The sequence below is a fragment of the Microcebus murinus genome, chromosome 6 (genome assembly GCF_040939455.1).
Source record: "Microcebus murinus isolate Inina chromosome 6, M.murinus_Inina_mat1.0, whole genome shotgun sequence".
NCBI lineage: Eukaryota > Metazoa > Chordata > Mammalia > Primates > Cheirogaleidae > Microcebus > Microcebus murinus.
In genome coordinates, this window is record NC_134109.1 from 26,410,079 (window position 1) to 26,431,519 (window position 21,441).

Here is a 21,441-nt window from a genome sequence, read left to right on the forward strand (position 1 = left end):
ATTCCATTATTCCCATTTTTCTCACAGATGGGGAAATTAAAATATATATGTCCAAATATTCCAGTCTTAGGGTTTTGGCTATCAGTGCCAAAAGGAATAGGAAAACAATATTTACATATTTTTGAGTGCTTACTATGAGCCAGGCACCATGCCTAAGATTTTACATCATGATCTCATTTAATCCTCACAGTTCCCCATCATAAGGTTAGGAATCAGTCCTCCTTCCCATTTTACATGTGAAGAAACTAAGGCACAATGAGATAAACTTTCTAGCCCAAGGTCACAAGGCATATATTAAATTGAAAGGTAGGATTTGAACTCAGACCTGTCAAAGTCCAAAACTGGAACACTTAGCCACAATGGCCTACTTCCTTTGCATGTGTGAGATCCTAGCCTTTCTAAAGAGGGGTAGACCTAGGTGTTCCTGACTCTGGGACACTCAGTATCCCATTCCTAGTATCTAGCCCTCACTGGTTTTGGAAACATTTAAATCCAAAAATATGAGATATATACATACACACACACACACGATTATATAGATATATGTACCAACTGTGTTACTAGGAACCATGCTTTACATATATCATATATAATAAATATAATATGAATATATATACATGTGCACATATTATTTACTCTCTAGTCCCAAAAATAATTTTGCAAGAAGTAATTATGCTTCTTTTGCAGAAAAGAGAATGAGAACTCAGAGATGCTAACTAGCTTATCACACAGTCAAATCATCACACAGTTTAGGGCCCCCGAAGCTAGGGTTGAAACCCAAGGCCATCTGCCTCCAACTTCCATAAGCTCACCACCAAACCATGCTGCCTAGAACTTGGGGGGTAGAGGGAGCCAAGAGTTAACCATCACCCCAGCTCCTGCCGAGACAGACTTAGAAACCACATTATCTCTAGGCCCAGCCTGCTCAGGGAGCTCCCTTACCGGGTAGTGCAAGATCACCATACGATTCAGCAGAGTGGACAAGGCATAAAAAGCACCAGCATTCAGACCTGAAGGAGGGAGGGAGAAATACAACATTAGGGTGAGCCTTCTCCTGGGGCCATCGCTGACTTCTCCCCGCACCAGGGGTTAGGGAGGTCAGGAGTCCTCCTCCCCACTGCCACTCAGCGTGGTGTCCCAGAGGAAAAAATACAGGGATGCATGAAGCTACTCTGCAGTTCTTCTCAAATACTTCAAAACAACCAAAGGTAACCATTTTAACCTTTTCTTAGCCACATACCATTGCCCTTTGATTCTCTTTAACCTGCCCTGGAAAATAGGCTCTGCAAGTATTATTCCAAGGTCTGAATCAGCTACGTTCTTCTCTTAAGATTTGGCTGGATCTATGGGGTGGTCAGTAGACTACTGGACACCCTCCCTCAGCACCCCATCCTCTTTTATTCTGCTCCAGACTCTGACACCTAACCCGTCCCTTGCAGGTTCTTTCTCTCCATTCCTCCAACGTTTCTTTCCACACAAAATCTATTATGTGAAACTAGAAAAGACCCTAAAGAGCATTTAGTTGACTCTCCTACTTTACCGATTCATTCATCAAATAAATGGAGCACCTAGAATATACTGTAAGAGCCTGTGTCCTTACAGAATGAGGCCATTTGTCCAAAGCTATATAGTGAGTTAGCAGCTGAAATGACACTGGAAATGACTCAAAAGAGAAAAGGCCTCCTGGCCTACCTTCACTAACCCATGATGGTGGTGGTGGGGATGATGGTAGCAGCACATATTTATGTACCAGACACTGTTCTATGCACCTTATAATCTTTTTAACAACCCTAGAAGGTAATTAGTATTATCTGCATTTTATAGATAAGAAAAATACAAACAGAGCTAAAAAAATAAACCAAAAAATCAAATACAGTCATTCCATAATGCCTACCGGGGTCTTTTTAACTGAACATTGAGGCTCACAAGACCACCATCAGCACACTTGACATTGGATTCACTCGGAAGGGTATAAGACAGGACACACAGCTTGTGGGCAGGGCAGCCACAGAACCAGTCCATCGAGTCCCCCAGAGGCTATTCTATTTGGCCCCCAGATGATAGCTACGGCACAAGGAAAAGTAGGTATGGCAACCACCCTGGTTTGACACCTCACAGGCATCACTACTGCTTACAACAATTCCACAGGCATAGGTTCCAGCGTCTCCATAAGGGACAGGCCAGTGAAAGAGTCACTGTACTCGGGGAAGCACAAAGAATGGCTTCCTACCAGTTAATGAATAGGTCTCTGTCCACTTTTATCACAAGAGGTCATTTTTATCATAAGCAATGTTGCATAAATGCAGTTGATGTACTCCCTTTATCTGGTTCCCAAGGGTACTAGATACAAAGTGAAGCGAAGGTCAAATTCTCATGCAAAATGGGAAAGAATGTGTTATATGAGCACACAGGTATGAAGTGGTAGAACTGGATTTGAACCCAGGCCCTGTGGCTCTAGAGTCCCTGATCATAATCTCTCTACTTTATAACCTCACAAAGCTGATTCTCAAAACAAGGATTTCTCCAGCTCAGATCACTCAACAATTTCCTCAGGTGCCAGCCTCTCCCAGCAGGTCACCCCAGGGAAGCAACAAAGCTGGGCTCAGTGCAGCCCCCAAGTAGCCCACAGGGCCACAGGGGACCAGCAAACCCAGGCATGTCACCGAATGTGAGCATGGCTGCCAGGCTGATGGTCATGATGACTGTGGGATCTCAGCAAGGCTGTGCTCAGCAAGCACAGCCGTCCAACTCCCCTACCACGCACTCAGCCCCAACAAACTCCATTCCTGAGTCAAGAGGCCCCATAAGGAGACACATTCCTGAAAAGGGAGGGTGAGGTGGAGCGGGGAATAGGGAAGAATGAAGAAAACAACCTCCTCCCCTCTCTAGGCCTCTTGTCCTCGCCTGGCATTGCAACAGGCAAGGAATGTTCCAGGTCAGGCTTAGCTTCAGGCCCCACCTGGGATGAACAAGGAGGGGAGAATCCACAGGAAACAAAGACAAATTATCCAGAAGGACTGCGAGGAAAACATACACCAGCACTTTCATGACCCTGAAGATGGCCTAGGGAATGGAGTCCCCAGAGGGCTGACCCACACTGCTAAGGCTGAGTGGTTTTTCTAGGACTCAGTGGTTTAGTGAAATCGTTTCCAAATGTAGTCTGTCTCACCCCAGACCTACTGCAGCAGAGCCCTTTGGCAATCTATGTTTGGACAAGCCCCCCAGGTGGTTTTCTGACAGTGCTCAGGTTGGAAGTGCTGGCTCGGCTACGCCAGTGTGGTACCCCAACAGCCATTCCCTGCTGCCCGCAGGACAGGAGACTGAATGGGGGCTGGAGGGGAGAGGGAGGAGGAGGAGGAGTTCCCCCTAGAAGGCAGCCAACCCTTTCCACCGTTTCTGTAGTCCCACCCTAGGGGAATTAGGAACTTATGCATCTTTTCTGACTCAATCTTCAGTCTAGATGTCCCTCCCCATATTGTCAAAGGCTGCCAGACAGGGTCAACCAGTGTAAGTCCACTCCACTGCCCAAACCAAGGGCATCCTACATGGAAGGGCAGGAATGGAATGCATGCTCTGCCCTGTATGAGCACCTTTTACAGGAATACAAGTAACTGAGTCATATTCAGGTCTCATTGTCTTTGGCAAGGTGAACCTGCTGGGTCAGAGAAACTGACCTCCCCTGAAGGACCTGGTCATTTCTGGTATCAGTCCCCTGGGGGAAGTCCCAGTTACTTAAGAGTCAGGCTTTAGGAAGGCGGAAAAGGCCCTGACATCACCCTGAGTATCTTTCTCTCCTTTGTCAAGAACAATTTTTTTTAAAACTATGGTCTGGAGATTACTGACATTAGAATTCCTTAAAGTTTAAAAATGCAGATTTCAGGGCCCTACCCTAGATCTACTGAATCAGAATCTCCTGGAACGGGGCTCAGGAATCTGCATTTTTAGCAACAACAACAACAAAAAACAGGCATTTCTTAAAATCTCTGGAGTTTGGGAATAAATGGCCTAGGGAATGCAGAAGATCAGAGGCCAGACCAGGCTCCCAGGTGCTGGGTCTCACGTGGAGGCAGCTGGGATGGGAAGAGGCCACGAGAATGACCCATCACACAGCTGCTTCTGAGGTTCTCAACTGTGCTGCAAATCAGACTCAGCTAGAATGTTGATAAAAAGCAGGTTCCCAGGCCCCAACCCAGGTTTTCTGATTTCAAATTTTTAGAAGAGAGATAAAGAAATCTATGCACACATTCAATCAAGCATCTCAGGGAAGCTTGGGAAACACTGACCTCAGATCCTATCTCTGGGTTCTGGTTTCTCTGCGATTCCCTTTTATCCTTTCTGAGTTTGTAGCAAAGCCTTGTTTTGCAGGGCCAGCCTTGTTTTGCAGGCCTCAGCAAAGCTCCCGGGAATCAGGGGAAGGATTTTATACCCACTCTGAAGCCAGGGTCTTGGACGGGGCACAGAGCCCCTCCCTAGGCCTATGTAGGTGGGACAATGGGAAAGCACTTGGGAGCCCCAAGGGAACCTGTGGATACACAAGCTGAGGCTCTGAGTTCAAAAGCCAGACAGACACACGGGAAGATTATTCACAGCTGGAGCCGAGGCTGGGGGATGACATGGGAAAGGTATCCCCTTTGAGGACATTCCCTACAACAGGAGCCTTTTCAATATTCTTTTTAACATGGTAGTTGTTATGCACACTGCTGAAAGGACATTAGAGGGGGGCATGTGATGCAGGACCCAGAGACACAAAGAGAAGACAGCCAAAGGAAGTTTCCTTTCTTCACCTCACCCCACTGCACACATCACAAGCCCCACCCTGTCCCAGATGTTGACAGAGTGATGGAATTTCTGGTTTGAGTCTGATGGAATTCCAGTCCTGAGTTTTCCTGCATTGCCAAACTTAGAGGAGGGAGGGAATTTTACTAAGGAGGTGGAAGTTTCTTATTGCTGATATTTCAGCAACATTAAGCACAAACCCAACCCCTGCCTCTCCTGTAAATTGGATTGCCAGATTTATGGGAAACAAAACAAAACAACACACTCAATTAAATTTGAATTTCAAATAAGTCAATAAATTTTTAGTATGAATGTACCCCAAATATTGTATGAGATATGTTTATACTAAAAAGTATTTGTTGTTTATCTGAAATTCCAATTTAACTGGATAATCTTATCTCTCAACCCTACCCCTAAGAGTGTGGCCAAAAGCCTAGGGAAAGGCCAGCAACACTTGGACCCTGGATTTCCTCCAAGGCCTTCAATTATCACTACACCTCCGCTCTGTGCAGCCGACTCAGTAGCATGAAGACCCACTTGGAAAGTGCTACAAATACAATACCACCCGCTGCAGGAGAGCTACCCCCTACTTGGTGAAATCTACTTCAGACCAAAGAAAGAATGCTGGAAATCAGCAAGTTTTCCAACACAACAGCAATTCAGAGGCATGCCGTGACTTTACTCTGTATTGCATTAAAAGCTTTCACTTCCATTCAGAGCACTCGTGGGGAGTAGAGAGATGTGGGATGGGCACAGAATGGGTGAAGGTAGTACACTCAGTAGTTGGCAGAGATAACACCAAAACCCCAGACCTCCCATTCTTATGAGCCAACTCTGGACTCACGGGACCAGCACCCAAGACTCTTACCCCCAGGTGGGTCTACCCACATCCAGCACATGTGCCCATGAAATGCTGTCATCTGCTTGATTCCCAGCTACCTGCTCTTAAGTGCATATAATTCAGAGCAAAATATGAACACCATATGTACAAAGCAAAAAGTATGAACCATTTCATTCTTTAAAGCCCAACCTGAAACTGCAAAGGGATTGGGAGGCTTAGATAAATTCTGGGGGATTTCAAAGCATCTAGTTGAATTTATAGAGGGCTTTTGGGGTTTTTTGGTTGTTTGTTTGTTTGTTTGTTTTCATTTTGGACAAAAAGGAAGAAGAAAGCAAAGATTCTCAGGTGGAGTAAGTGCCAAACGCTGCCTTTATATGACCTATAAGCCTTAGACACACTTAGGCTGAGACTCCATCATCCCCAAATCCCAAAAATGTATGATTGATCCAGCTCTAAGACCCTAGAACTATAGACCCTAACTTTAGAAGTAATCAACCCCCAGGCAACTGGTCTGGAGGACTGAATATGAGGAAGGACATACCCCCTAGGTAGACCAAAAGGAAAAGGCAAGTAGGGCTAAGAAAAGAGCCCTGACTCTGTCTCCGAGAGGCTCCTTTCTGTATGGGGAGGCAAAACGGTGCAGTGGTTAGGAAGATGGGCTTTACATCAGGCAGAGGAGAAGTTTAAATCTAAGCTCTGTTGCTTGCTAGCTGTCCTATTATGGGAAAGAAATCAAATATCTCAGAGCCTCAGTGTAAAATGGAATAAAGGACCTGTCATGGGTTTGTCTGAAGATTAAATGAGCTAATGCATATAAAGCAATTAATATGATGGCTGACACAAAATAATGACTCAATAAATAGTTTTTTGAATTTGTGATTAAGCCTAAGAATCATTTCCTTGTCAAAGAGCCCTGTCACCAAGTCCAATTCTCTGCAATGGAAACAAGGCTTGTGGTTCTCTGACTATAATGAAAGGTTTACAAACACCCATATTAGTTTAACTCACTCTCATTGTGATAAGCCCAGGCCTTTGAGATAAATGTTAATAAATTTTATCTATGCATAATGAAGTCCAGATGCTTCCGGAGGCTCAGAAGTGAAATGTTTTTTTAGCTTGATGCTATCTCAAATTAGATGAAAATTGACTTTAACCCCTTTCTCTCCTTCTTCTCCTTCTGGAACTCCAATTTTTCATATTTGGTATGCCTGATAGTGTCCCACAGGTCTCTGAGGCTCTGTTTATTTTTCTTCATGCTTTTTTCTTTCTGTTTCTAAGAATGGAAAGTCTCATTTGACGTATCTGCAAGTTTGCTGACTCTTTCTTCTGTTTTCTCACATCTACTTTGGGCCCTTTAGTGAAATTTTCATTTCAGTTATTGTAATTTTCAACTCCAGAAGTCCTATTTGGTTCTTTTTTATTTTTGTCTCTTTTTTTGATATTCTCTGTTTGATGAGACATCATTCTCAAACTTTTCTTTAATCCTTTAGACACGGTTTCCTTTCTTGGACCATATGTATAATAATTGATTTACAATCTTTTTCTATTATGCCCAATGTTTCAGCTTCCTCAGGAGCATTTTCTATTAACTGCTTTTGTTCCCTATGTATATACTTTTCTGTTTCTTTGCATGTCTCATAATTTTTTGTTGAAAAATGGACATTATAAATAATATGTCAATTCCAGACACGAGATTCTCCTCCCTCCCAAGGATTTGTTGTTCTTGCTGCTGTTAGGTAGTGACTTTCCTAGACCAATTGTGTAAAGTCTATATTCTTTGCCATGTACACTCACTATAGTTTCTGCCCCATTAGCTTAATGGTAAGCTAATGATTGGACAGAAATTTCCTTTAATGCCTTCAACCAATATGTCTGCCACCTTTACCAAGGAGCTCTGAGTGTGTGTGTATTGGGCTCACCTTCAAAGCTCTAGCAGGCAGTTGACAACTCTGCCTTAGCCTTTACTTCCTGTTTGTGCAGAGCTCAAGCTCAGCCAGAGGTGAGAGTTTAAGGCTTTTTCAGGTCTTTCCTGAGCATTTCCACAGCTCTGCACATGCATATGAACTTCCAAATCCCTAAGAATATCTCAGAATTTTTCAAAGCCCCCTACAGACATCATATTCTCCAGATTTTCCTTTCAAGATTTTTGGCCAGCCTCTTATTTGCCCCAACTGGTATTGCTACCTCAGGCAACTGCAATGTTAAATGGTGCTGCTGATTGTTTTCAACAAATGTCCTGGAAATAGGGCTTTTTCCACTGAGCAAACTTCGAGTCAGGTCAAATAAAGACAAGTCCTGTGAATGGGGCTTTGCCAGGAACCTGCCAGATAGGTCGAATAGTGGTAATTCTCAGGGATGGAGAACCAAACCTGTTTTGCTCCCTCCAGTGGCTATGAGGCAGTTAGTTGGTTGACACAGCTATCATGGATATGAGGTAGCTGGTTGTCACAGCTACCATAGCTGTGAGGTTACATGGTTGTCACAGCTACCATGGCTGCAAGGCAGCTGGCTAAGTTTACTGCAGAGCCTGGGAGAAGGGGATTGGAACAGGGCAAGTTAAAACACAAAGCCCACTGTACTTACTTGTGGGGTCTGGACCTAGAAGAAAGGATGGATGGATGGAAAGACTGTGAGCAGGGAGAATGAAGGGACAGACGAAAATGCCTGCATGAAGCTGCTTGTTTGCTATGTGCAAAGGTCAGCTGAAAACAGCTGACCTGTATGGATGTTGTTAAATTAGCAAATGGCCCTGACCTTTTGCACGTGTCCTTGGAAATAAATACAGGAAGAAACTTAGCAGAGGAAGCCATTTTCTCATTCAGACTTTGGTCTCTCCCCTTCTCTCTAAACACTATGTGTTTCAAATAATTATTCCTTTACTACTGAGCACCGAAGCAAAAAGATGCCACTACCTTTACTGACATTCAGCAATTTTTCTTGAATAAAAGTCACTTGCATTGTTGCAAGCCTTTGGTTAAGAGTTCTGAAAAAAAAACTGATTTTGATACTGTTTACCAGTGTTCTTGTTGCTTTTATGGAGGATCAGATTTTCTAAGATCCTTACTCCACAATTCAAGAAGTGCTTTCCTATTTATTTCCTGAATTATCGTTTAACCAAATAGATAAGGAAGAGTGTCTAGAAGTACAGGATGAAAACCACTCTGCCAAATTAAAGGCTGTATAAGCAGCCAGGCATGCAAGAGAGAAGGAGTTGCTTTTTTCCTTACAGCATGGTGCAGATTGGAGCTCCTCAATGACCAGAGCAAAAATGTCCTGGTACATTTTGGTTTTTGTCTCTGGCTTTCATGGGTCAGTGGCCTGTCCCTGCCATCATCAGCTCCCAGCACTGAAGACCACAGCCTCTAGAATTGAACCATTGCCCAATTATCACCAGTATCACCATCTTTAGCCATAGAAAACATTTATCAGCTACTTATCTATTCTAGAATCACAAGGTAGGCCTGGAATACCCTGTTGTCAGAGGCAATAAGGTTTATGGTGGTCAAAGGTCGATGTACGCAAGATATTTAACTCTAGGGAAAGGAGAAAGTTCTTGGAGTTATGGAATCCTGAGTCTGGAAGGGACCCCAGAGATCAACTGTTTCATTATCCATCTATAGCCTGATATACCCTACAACATTCCCACCAAGTGGCTGGTCCCATCCAGGCTTGAATACCTCCCAGTGATGGGCAACTCATAACTTCCTTAGTTGGATATCTCTAAGTATTGGAAACTTTGTCTTTATATTATGGATGAATGCACAGACTTAACAGAGAACTGAAAAACTGGAGGGAATGAGGAATGAAGAATTGGGACCTTGAAGACTAATCTGGTCATCAAGAGCTATTGCAGCTGAGAGGTCACCTAACTCTCATGTATGCCTGAAAAACAGGATTGCCTTTCTATGAGGATGATACCACCTCCTATCTAGGGTGTCAGCAGATAAACACATTGATAAGCCTAAAATGAAACCCTGGCACAATTCTAAGACGACATATAGGCAATTACAGAATAGGCATTAAGAATACAGGCTTTGGACTTAGACAAATCTCTATTTAAATTCTGGCTCTGCCACTTAAAAGTTGACCTTGGGCTAATTATCTAGTCTCTCTTGAGTTTAGCTTCCTCTCTGTTAAATGGGATAATTACAGTACCTGTGTCACATGGGTGTAGTGGGAATTAAAAAAAGTCATATATGAAAAGCACATGGCACATAGTAAATGTTATTGTTAGAAAACAATGGGTTTTTGGTTGTTGTTTGTTTTTTCCCAAAACAATGGTTTTTGAGCCTATAGAAAAGACAAAACCAACTGTGGTTTCGCTAAGAATAAGTTATGTCAAACCAATCTCATTTTTTTGTTTGTTTGTTTTGTGCAGCTACTGAGTATGTTATATTCTTGTTAACTCTTGATTTTAATCAAACTTTAACTGGTGGATTAAATAGTCACATGTAGGCTGAATAGCAGTACAGTTGAGTGGATCTGTAGCAGCTTGAACTAAGGAGTACCAAAGTGGCCTGGTACCGGCCCGTGGCCTGTTAGGAACCGGGCTGTGCATCACCACCTGAGCTCTGTACTGCAACACCCCCCTCTTCACCCCCATCCATGGAAAATTGTCTTCTATGAAATCAGTCCCTGGTGCCAAAAAGGTGAAGACCACTGAATTAACAGACTGGTGTTCGTCTGCAGGACACTCTTTAATGGAATGCCATCAGGCTCTGTCCTTCCCTTGTCTGATCGAACAATTTTATTAAAGGTTAGAAACAAGATATAAAAAACACCATGCTGGAAAGGCTAGCCAATACACTAGCGTAAAGATTCAAATTGATCTTGCCAAAAGCCAAGAAAATGAAATGAAAGAGGGATGTTGTGCATTCAGGTAAAAAAAGAAGTCAATGTTACCAAATGAGAGAGGATTGGTTGTGAAGTGGTTCACGTGGCAAGACTCATCTATGCATTCATTCATTCATTCATTCATTCCATAACTGCTGGAGTAACCACTCCAAGCTGGCCACGCTGAGGAACTATAAAGATGGAAAACTAAATCCCCACTCTCATAGAGCTCAGTCTAGTGGGGAGGTAAACCCGGAAATGGTTTTGTAAAAAATGATTACTGTTAAGATATGTAAGGCACAGCATGATAAGAAAGAGAAAGTCCCCTAATACTGCTCTACAGAGGTGATACTGAGATGAGAACTGAAGGACCAGCCAACCTTTGTCAGATAACCTGACGTGGGAAGGAATTACTTTCTAGCTGGGCTATATAGCATATGCAACCGCCCTTTCTGACCCTAAACAACAATGTTACGTGCACTTTTGGGATTTGTTAAGAGTAAGACACAGAGACACATCAGGCCTGTCATCTCACGTTCCAGCCTGAGTGCACTCCTGGACACACCTGTACCTTACCATAGGTGATGACAAGCAGCACAAAGTTGAGGTTTTTGAAGAGCCGGACGATGGAACTTAAGTACGAAGCATCAGTGGACGCCAAGGCATAGCTCAGGGACTGGGCTCTGCTGGGGGGATGTTTAGGCTTCTCCTTGAAGACTGAAAGGAAAGAAACAGAGATGACTAAAAATTCCCATGGTCCTACCCCAGCAGAGCTTGCTCCACAGGGACAAGAGCTGGCTGCATCATCTGACTGGGAGTTAAGAGTGCCAAAGGAAATATTCATTCTTCAATTATATCCTTTACAGCCTCCCCTTTTGAACTGCTTCTCATTATCTGAAATGAGCAGATGGTCTTTTTTTTTTTTTTTTTTTTGAGATACAGTCTTGCTCTGTTGCCCTGGGTAGAGTACAGCAGTGTCATCGTAGCTCAAACTCCTGGGCTCAAGTGATCCTCTTGCCTCAGCCTCCCAAGTAGCTGGGACTTGGCATGCATCACCACAACCAGCTAATTTTTCTATTTTTAGTAGAGACTAATATTTCTATTTTTAGTAGACACAGGGTCTCACTCTTTCTCAGGCTGGTCTCGAACACCTGAGTGCAAGAGATCCTCCCGCTTCGGCTTCCCAGAGTGGCAAATGGTCCTTTGATTACTCTTAACAGCCTCTGGAAGGCTGAAATCACTGGGCCTCCCAGGCAATGTTCAAAGACCAAGGAGTTCTGTAACAACCACAGAGCAATGAAAACACACACTAGCAACACCCGGATGGAAAAGCAGAAACGCTGAAGCTCTGAGATTTGAAGCCCTGTTTCGAGCTCAGCACCAGAGCTCCTCCCGAGGGCACAGGGACTGTGCTGCCCACACTCAGCACAGAGCCTGGCACACAGTGGCCAGTAAATACCCCCCGAGTGGGGGCTATTGGCTTCTGTAGGAAAATCCTGCATGCTACTTTGAGTTTCTCAAAGCCAGAATCAGCCCTCTGCCTCATGAAGGAGACAAGAAGATTAACGTACGCCCCTCCTGAAGGGGACACTCTGATTGGAAGGCTGGAGAGGGACTGTGGAAAACCACTCCGTTTATATTCTGTTTTCAGTGCCACTGTTGTGCCCCATTGACTGCACTCACTGCCGTCCCGTTCTCTAGGGGCAGATCAGTTTAACAGGTTGTTTCGCTAAATTGACCTCCCTATCCAGTCCAAGCAAGCACTGTGTGGCCTCCCCACGCGCCCTGGAGAAGCTCCTGAAAGGTCAGAAGACTGTCTCCAGTTAGAGGGAGCTCCGGAAATGAGCTTTACTCTCTCGCAGATCAAAGGGCCCCCACCCAGAAAACACCCCAGCCCAGACTTCAGAGCTCCCCGCTTCCTCCTTCTCCGGAAATAGTCCTGGATATTTTCCACCCACAGGGGCCTCTCATCCATTGTCCAGCCTGGTCACTCCCCTTCCATCAGTGCAAAGAATGCAAGGAAGTTTACTTATCTCTGCATCGCAGCTGTTGGCTTAAGGATTTGGTAGCCACAAGCAGAATTCAGATAAGATTTTTCAGTTCTTTACTCAGTTAGCTATTATCTGTGCTTGAAAATCAAATGCCAAAACGTGCACCTCCAGGTTTTCAACTGCAAAGGACCTGGCCCTCATTTGCTATGAACACAAGAATTTGGAGCTGGACGGTCAGGTCAAAGTCTGGCTGCCAGGCCCTGGCCGTGTGGTTCTTCCTTGCTGCCTTCCTCACCTCCCTGGCTTCCTACCTTCCCAGGAGCACCAAGGCCTCTGTCTAAGATGTTCTGCCAGCTTTTAAAAGCTATCAGGCAGCCTCTCCTCATCCTGGACTCCAGGGAAGAAATGACACAGTGAGAATGGCTGAATGAGGAGCACAATGACAGAACTGTTAGACTCCGGAGGCGGGGCCAGCAGATAGGAATGCAACCTTTTAACACTTGGAGTGGAACTTTCAGGTATTAGAAAGAAATCTGGTTCACCTTTAGACAGGTGACTAACTGAAAACATAAACCTCTACCATGCTGCTTCTGAATTTATCACAGCCCTTATAACATCATTCAGCTGAAAAAAGAGGATATAGAGTTCTATTACCAAATACCTTATAAGTAAATGTACATGCATATAAAATATTGATAGTAAGGCCAGGCAGGGTGGCTCATGCCTGTAATACTGGCACTCTGGGAGGCTGAGGCGCAAGGATTCCCTTGAGGTCAGGAGTTCTAGACTAGCCTGAGAAAGAGTGAGACCCAGTCTCTACCAAAAATAGAAAAAATTAGCCGGGCATGATGACAGCTACTTGGGAGGCTGAGGCAGGAGGATCACTTGAGCCGAGGAGTTTGAGGTTGCTGTGAGCTAGGCTGACACCACGGCACTCTAGCCCAGGCAACAGAGCAAGACTCTGTCTCAAAAAAAATAAATAAATAAAATAAAATATTGATAGTAGTTATCTGAGGTTGGTGGTTGGGATTAACTCGCATAAAGATAATTAGGTCATTCTTTTCTTTATGCTTTTTTGTAGAGCTTTTTCCATAATGAGCATATATTATTCTTATAATTATTTTAAAAATCATTAAAGAAATATGGCCCCCAAGTATTGTCAGGTTAATTTATGAGATTATTAGTGTTTGTGGGTCAATTTGTTTTGTTTTTCAGAAAGTCAGAGAAGGAAGTTAGACAAGATTAGACTTGAATCTAGTCTCTGCCACTTACTAGCTATCTAATCTTGGGTAGCTTAGTCAACCTCCCTTAAGTCTCATTTTTTTCTCTTTGTTAAACAAGACTGATAATGGTATTCCACTCACAGGGTTGTTGAGGACTAAATGAAATGAGGCATGCTTAGCAAAATGCCTGTGATATCAGAGGTGCTCACTGGGCTTTCATCCAGAGGACCAGCAGTCTACTCCTTACTTCTGGTAATGTAGGATTGAGGAACTGTTAATTACAATTAAAGCTTTCCTGAGCCTCTAGCAAAGTGCACAAGACCAGCCAACACCGTACAAGGGGCAATTGCTCAGGCTGTGATATTTGAAGGCCATAAGAAAAACCAGCCTCCAGTTTCTGTGAATGTCCATGGTATTTTGGAGCATGTTCTCTGCCCCTACCCATCAGTCTACTAATGACCTTACCGATGATGACGAGGATGAAGAGGAGAGTGGCCACACCGCCTATTATGTAGAACATGATGCTGATGTGGTAGGCAAGCTTGTCCCGGTCTTTGATGTTTGGTACCAAAACAGGAGGGACCAAGAACCCAATCGCAATTCCCAGCTGTAGAAGATAGGACAGAGATGCTCAGTGACAGTTACCAATGGCCAGGAGGTGACAGCACATACCTAAAGAGACTCCTCGGCCGGGCGTGGTGGCTCACGCCTGTAATCCTAGCACTCTAGGAGGCCGAGGCGGGCGGATTGCTCAAGGTTAGGAGTTCGAAACCAGCCTGAGCGAGACCCTGTCTCTACTAAAAATAGAAAGAAATTAATTAACCAACTAAAAATATATATACAAAAAAATTAGCCGGGCATGGTGGCTCATGCCTGTAGTCCCTGCTACTCGGGAGGCTGAGGCAGTAGGATTGCTTGAGCCCAGAAGATTGAGGTTGCTGTGAGCTAGACTGATGCCATGGCATTCACTCTAGCCTGAGCAACAAAGTGAAACTCTGTCTCAAAAAAAAAAAAAAAAAAAAAAAAAAGAGAGACTCCTCATGAGAAACATAATTCCCAACTTCCATTCCTTCCTTAAGCCAAAACAGGGATTATTTCCCTACTTCAAGATACCAGAGAAATCTTTCTTTTGATTGACTACTGGACTTATACATACCTCTGAGCACTCTTACCATCAATGCCTACTGGAAAATATTATAGCTGATGGTCTCAATGCAGGCTGGCTCTTCTCTAGTTGCAAACTAATGAATGAACTATATGCCTGTCTCTGGGGTAAACAATGTTGATGTTTTTCTTGTGCTAGTAATACTTAAAGTTTTAGTTTCATTGAATCTGTTAAGCCCGGAGCTGAGAGACCAGCTGGAGAAAAGTTCTACACCCTACAACCCCAAGAACTTGCATTCAGTAAGAGTAGGAAGCCTAAAGTTGTTAGCATTTACAAACATGAAAGTTTCAGTTAATTGTGTGAATAACTTAGCAACTTCCAAAGCATGTGCAGTGAGAGGTCATGCATAAATGCATCAATTTATACACACGAGACATGTTCACCTGCAAACTCACACAACCCACATAAAGGAAAACATCTCATATCTGGGCTGGAGTCCAGACTCCAGTGACCTGACAAATAATGTGACTTGGGTGTTCTGAGGTCAGAAATGCTTCCAAAACGCCCTTCTGCCATAAAAAAACAAGGCAGAAATTGGGAAGATAGCTTGTGAACTCAGACAAATGCCGAATTCCAAGAGTGAAGGATGATGAGTAAATCCTTTGTCTTGTGGTCCCATTTTTCCTTTATTGTCCTTGAGAGGAACTGGGGGCAGAAGAGCAGGGTGCTTTCCCTCCGCGCCATCACGCTGCTCATCAGCTGCCAATTTGCAACTTCCTTGACTGGTCAATTACCCTCAGTTGGTTACTGGTGGTTCTCAGTTCTGAAATATTCACAAAAGCCATCATCAATAGGCCCCATGTAGGCTCTTTATGCCAATACCTAATCAATAAACCAAACACATCTTTAAAGCATCTACTGTGTGCAAAGGACTCTGCCAGACATTTTAGGAGGCACCAAGATGTATATGAGAGGGTTCCAGCCTTCGAGGAGCTTTATAATCTATCAGCAGGAAAAATTGTAAAACAAAAACACAAAAGACCATATTTGTATGTTGAAATGACACATGTAACAGTTTGAAAGGTCTTTTATAAGCCTCTATTACAACTCAATAATTATAGGACCAAACGGAGGCTGAGTGAGGTTAATGAAGTTCTATAAGAGACTGGTCCAGGGTCGCCCAGAGTTCTAGAAGACTTGGGGTGAGAAAACAGATCTCCTGGCCTCTCAGGCCAGTGCCTCTTCCATCTGCCTGGCAGGAAGGGCCTCCAGGGGTAACAGCTATAAGAAAGACCAGGAAAGCAGGTTTCCCTGGAGGAGAAACTTATGTCATGTTCTTGGAGCTTTACCTGATCCTTGGCCACACTGGTTTGTCAGAGTCAGGCTTCTTAACTGCTGTTCTCCAAGACTTTGATTCAGGCTAAAAAACCAGCCATAGATAGAGGGGCAAATATGACCTTCATAGCTGGGAATGTGGGCCCATTCCAGGTCTACCTGGCCTCCCAACTGCTCTGGAGTTGGAGGCCTAGAAGGTAAGTAGAGTCTCGGAGGGTCCCGTTTGCAAGAGTGAGGGATGATACCAACATCATCCAAGGCTCTGTGACTTTTATTTCCTTTTGTAAAATAAAAACCCTGAGACCCTGATAGAGGATGAGCTAATCCCCAGTAATCTTCTGCCTTGATCAGTAAATCCTCCCAGCTTGGGCTACACTGCGCGCCTTAGCCTCAGGGGCTGGACTTGTCACCCCATCGGCATGCTGAGCCTGAGTGAGTGCTGTTCCACCCCGGCTCCAGCTTCAAAGCCTTCTGCGCCTGGCAGGATGAGGCAGCAGGGCTTAGTGGCCCACAGTAACCCCTGGCCAGATGGCAACGCTGTGTCACAGTAACCTTTCTCAAGGAGGAAACTGGCTTGGGAAGTGGAAAACCATGTGGAAAACCAAAACATAGGAATTGGACTGTAAGCTTCTGTCTCTGTTGTTTCTTTAAGACATGCTTTTTTTTCCTGCTTTTTGACAGCAGTACTCTAGAAATAGAATAGTCAACTAGTCTATTTCTAGTTCCTAGTTCCTATATCTGTCCTGTAGAAGGTACTCAGTCATATGGAATGGATAGATGGATAGACAGACAGACATTGGTGGAATATCTTGTCTATACAAAGCTGGGCATATCACACAAGTCTGCCTTTTAGGGTCCAGTTTCTTTCTACCTTGTATCCACAGTGGTAAGGAAAAAAAATGTGTGTATGTGAAAGTAGGGAGCAGGTAGTATAGCCTACCATTCTCTCGAGCATCTACTATGCATTGGATATGTAATATACTTTCTCTTTTAATGTAATCCCAATAACTTTACAACAACAAAAAAAGAGAGGAAAACTGATGCTCAGCACCCTGCCCAAGGTCATACAGGCAGCTGGCCGAAAAGCCAGGACCCTAAGCCAGTTCTGTCTGACCCCAGAACCCAGGCCCACCTCGCTGCCTTCCACGAAATGTCTGCGTGATGCTAGTCAACACAGAAGTCTATATTTTCACCCATTGGAGTCCTGTCACCATTTGATACGATACCTCTATGTTAAAAATCAGAGACCTGGAGCCCAAGTCAGTGCAACATTAATTCGAAGAGGTGGCGGGACACTGTTCCTGGAGGGTGGTGCTTTCCTGTGTTCACAGGAGACCCAGAGACCCAGGTTGGGAACGTAAATGACTGAAAATCACCGCTAGCTGGTTTTGAGTTGGCTTAGCTCCCTGCACTTATTCTAGTTGTGTCATTATCAATGACACATAAAGTCATGGGCAAAGTCACAGTCTTAGCTCTTTGGAAATTACTTTTTAAAAATTGCTTTTAAAGTGGAGTTAGGCTCTTTTCATTTTTACCTATCCCACAGAGTATTTCCCAACCTTGCCTGATGACAAAGGTCACCAGCCCCAATCCTACTGTCACTCTGCAGGTCTGGGTGGGTCCTGAGTACCAGGATTTTCACAGGTAGGCAACCCTTATCGCCAGGAAGGGACTGGGGGAGACACCGGCCTCTGGTCCAGGCCTCTGAATGGCTTCCATGTGGCTCTGCTCCTCACCATTCTCCCCTGTAGCCAGCAATCTTTGGGAACTGTGATCAGACCACGTACCTCCTGTGCTTAAAACCCTGCAGTGATTTCCTCTTGCTTTTAAATTAGGCGTAAAAATCCCAAGCACAGCCCACAAAGCTCTGCACATGGGCTCTGCCTACGGGTCTGCCCCTGGTCATCTACTTGCTCCTTGGGATGCTGCCAGCCACACTGGCCTCCTTTCTGTCTTTCAAAGCCCCCTCATAGCTGAGGACCACAGGGACTTTGCACCCACTCCTCTACCCAAACTCAAATGCCCTTCCCACCATCCTTCAGGTCAGAGTTCAAGTCGTACTTCCTCAGGAAAGATGTCTCCGATCCCTCACATGAGGTTAGGCCCCTGTGTAAGTAATTTTATATTTGTATGATTATTTAATTTATATGTCTCCCCCACCAGACTATAAGCTCCACGAGGGCAGGGCTCACATTTATCTCTGGAGCCTGGCACATAATACTACTAATCATAGCAAAATGGATGGAGCTTTCCATGGAATATTTTGATTCCCACAACAACCCCTGAAAGACGGTTCTAACACTGTGCCCATTTTACAGATGATGAAACTGAGGTGTGGGAAAGTTGAGAACTTGCCCACGGTCATGCAGCTATAGGTATCAGAGCTGGAGTTTCAACACACAGCAGTTCTGAAGTTACATAAGCTTACTAACTATAGTTTACTACACCTCCCAAAAAAGGTGTTTGGCAAAAATGTCATGAATAAAGGGATAGAGGTACCCTGAGATACTCAACTTACACTTTCTATTTTATTTTTGTCCTTTCTGCAAACTCAAGTGTGATCTCTAAATGATGTTACAGTTCAAAACATGTCTGTGCTGCCTGAGGGCTTTGAGGGGCTGAGGGGGACAAGAAGAAGCCATACTTTGTGTGACGTGTCACCTATCACTCTGGCTCATGCATTTGGCAGAGCAAGAATAAAAACAGACACCATCAGGTTACATCTGGGCTAAGATTCCCGCACCCAACACGTTACGAGACACAACACGCCTGTTATGCTGGCTCTGCGGTCCACGGAATCCCCGTCCCCATCCACCATCGGCAAAGCCCTAAGTCAAAACTGATTCAGAACCCTTGCACAAAGCTGCCCTCCTAAATCCTGGCTGGCCATGGGGTCAGAATATGGCCAGGCCATCAAGGGAGGACCCCAGGGCTTCCACGAAAGCTTTGCGCTTTAGGATCCACCATTTGAGGCTGCAGTGGTTCACGCCTGTTATCCCAGCACTTGGGGAGGCTGCAGTGGGAGGGTTGCTTGAGGCCAGGAGTTTGAGACTAGTCTGGGCTATTGCGGGAGCCCATCTCTATTAAAAAAAAAGAAAAGAAAAGAAAAATTAGCTGAGTGCGGGAGTGTGCGCCTGTAGTCCCAGCTACTCAGGAGGTTGAGGCAGGAGGATCACCTGAGCCCAGGAGTTCAGTGCTGCAGTGAGTGAGCTATGATCAGGCCAGCACTCCAGCCAGCAGTCAATTCAGCTAGATTGAATTAAAGCAGCAGTTCAATGAGACGGAACCCTAATTTATCTTTTATGTGACTCCGATTTTACAAGGACCCTAAACCAGAGGATCTGGGATGGAGTGGGTGTGACAGGGCGGGGGCAAAGATGACTAAGAGAATTGAGAAAGTGCATGCAGAAGGGGCCAGGGAAGGAAGAGAGCAGAACGAGGGCAGGGCGGTTGCACCACTGCCCTAAATAAACCAAGTGCATCTTGCGGGTCCCAGTAGCCTCTGTTGCCTGTCACTGTTGCTGTGTAAGAGTGTGCAGGGAGGAAGTGAAAACCAACCAGATGAGCCAGATGATACTGTCTTTCTCTTGTGGATTAGGAAACAGGCACGAAGAGGTGAATTAACTTGTCAAAGCAGTTAATCTAGTAACTGGTAGGGCTGGGATTTGAACTCAGATCGTTGTGACCCCTGAGCCTAAGCCCTTAACCACTTGTACTAGTATGATATCTCTGAGGAATGCTTAGGTGGAAAGGAGGAAAGGTGAGGGTTTTATTTAAAAATAGCATAGGATGGGTGCGAGGCGAGCCCCAGGTTAGGTCATCAGGAGACCAAATTTGATGGTAACCTTCAACCCCAGGGCCCTGTAGTAGGGAAAGCTGCTGACCCAATTAAGGGACTTTAAAAAAAATTGATACATAATATTTTACAAATTTATGGAGCATGGGACATTTCTGACTCGGCACTGGGGCACTAGCTCCTGGGAGCCCTGAGTCCAAGGGAATATGGCCAGCCCCACCCAGTGTCTGTGTTCTAGGGAGAGGGATGAGCTGATTGACTTGGCCAATCAGGGCCCAGCCCTGGGGCTGAGGGTGGGCTTACCTTCCTCTCATTAGCAGCACAGCATGCCTGGGAGAGGAGTGAGTACTGTAGGCGAGAACCTGTTTGTTGAGGTGCCATCCTCCCCAAAGGACACTTGACATGATGCCATGACTAGGTAAATGTGCATATGTACATATCTCATGCACACTAACAATGACCTTGGGACCTATTGATTGATCTGAAGCTAAACTCACAGAGTGGGACAGTTGGGTTAAACTTCAGCTGCATAGACAAATGTAAGGAAATGCTATGTAAAGCATCATTTAAGTGCATACAGAATTTACGGGCACTAACACGTACTAAAATACAGTATGCCCAGTTTGTATTCTGCACAAAAACATGCCCACACACTCCCGGGGCTGCGAGCTTGGCGCTAGTGTCTCATGCTTGGAGGGCACTGCCACCAGCGGGAAGGCCACCATGAAAGCTCCGTTTCCCAGGTCCACATCCACATTGGGAATTCCACGAAGCGACTCCCACACTCATTGCCCATCCCTACACACTGGTGTGTGTGGAAACATCACAAAGATGGTGCTACTGAGGCAAGCCTGCACATTGCAATGCATACTTCTAGTGCTGTAAATACCTCACTCTACACTTTGGCCAGTGTCACTTAGATGTTTGTTTGCAACTGCTAATGAATAACTGATCTGGGCAAAATAGAGCACAAACAAGGGCTCCAGGGTCCTGAACATAAAGGACACGTTAGAGTAAAGACACTACAAGACAAGCTGCCTTTGGGCCTGTGGATGAGGCTCAACTGGGTTGTGGGGGTGATCCTGGAACTGAGTCTGTGGATGTCCTAGAAAGAAGCAAGGAGAGACCAATGTGGCTCCTGGGTCCCTGAAACACTGAAGAGCTGAGAACCCAGGGCTTGGGTTTAATCATGAGAACAAGCCCCCAGCCACCCAGGAAAAGGCATGGTGAGCAATAACATGCCTGCAAAGACTGCTCGTATGACTGTATATCTGAAATCACCAAATCCAAGCCCTTGGCTTCTTTTGAAAAGGCAAAGTAAGGATTAAGGAGGTGGCAGGCCTTCAAGGACAAGAACAATCCATTGATTTGGGGGAAAATCACTCCTGAAAGGGGTTTATGGATTTAGAGCCTAAGCTTATGTCTCTAAGAACTTAGGAAGCAGGTCACAGCTGGTCAACTCCAGACTTCCTTAGAGCTCCCTCCCCAGTCACACGGTTTGTCCTCAAAGCTGTGATTATGCTGGTGGTGTACCAGACCTC

At 44.9% G+C, this 21,441-nt stretch overlaps 1 protein-coding gene across 2 annotated transcripts in view; it reads right to left on the reverse strand.

Moving 5' to 3' along the window:
* The window catches only part of FLVCR2 (FLVCR choline and putative heme transporter 2), a 72,612-nt gene that overhangs the window by 18,332 nt on the left and 32,839 nt on the right, over nucleotides 1-21,441 (reverse strand). For both annotated transcript variants that reach the window (XM_012742335.3, XM_012742326.3), the window contains exons 2-4: nucleotides 14,130-14,271; nucleotides 11,027-11,167; nucleotides 943-1,010 (exon numbers count right to left, since the gene is read on the reverse strand). In XM_012742335.3, coding sequence (XP_012597789.1) covers nucleotides 943-1,010; nucleotides 11,027-11,167; nucleotides 14,130-14,271 — 351 coding nt within the window. The remainder of the gene's footprint in view (nucleotides 1-942; nucleotides 1,011-11,026; nucleotides 11,168-14,129; nucleotides 14,272-21,441) is intronic.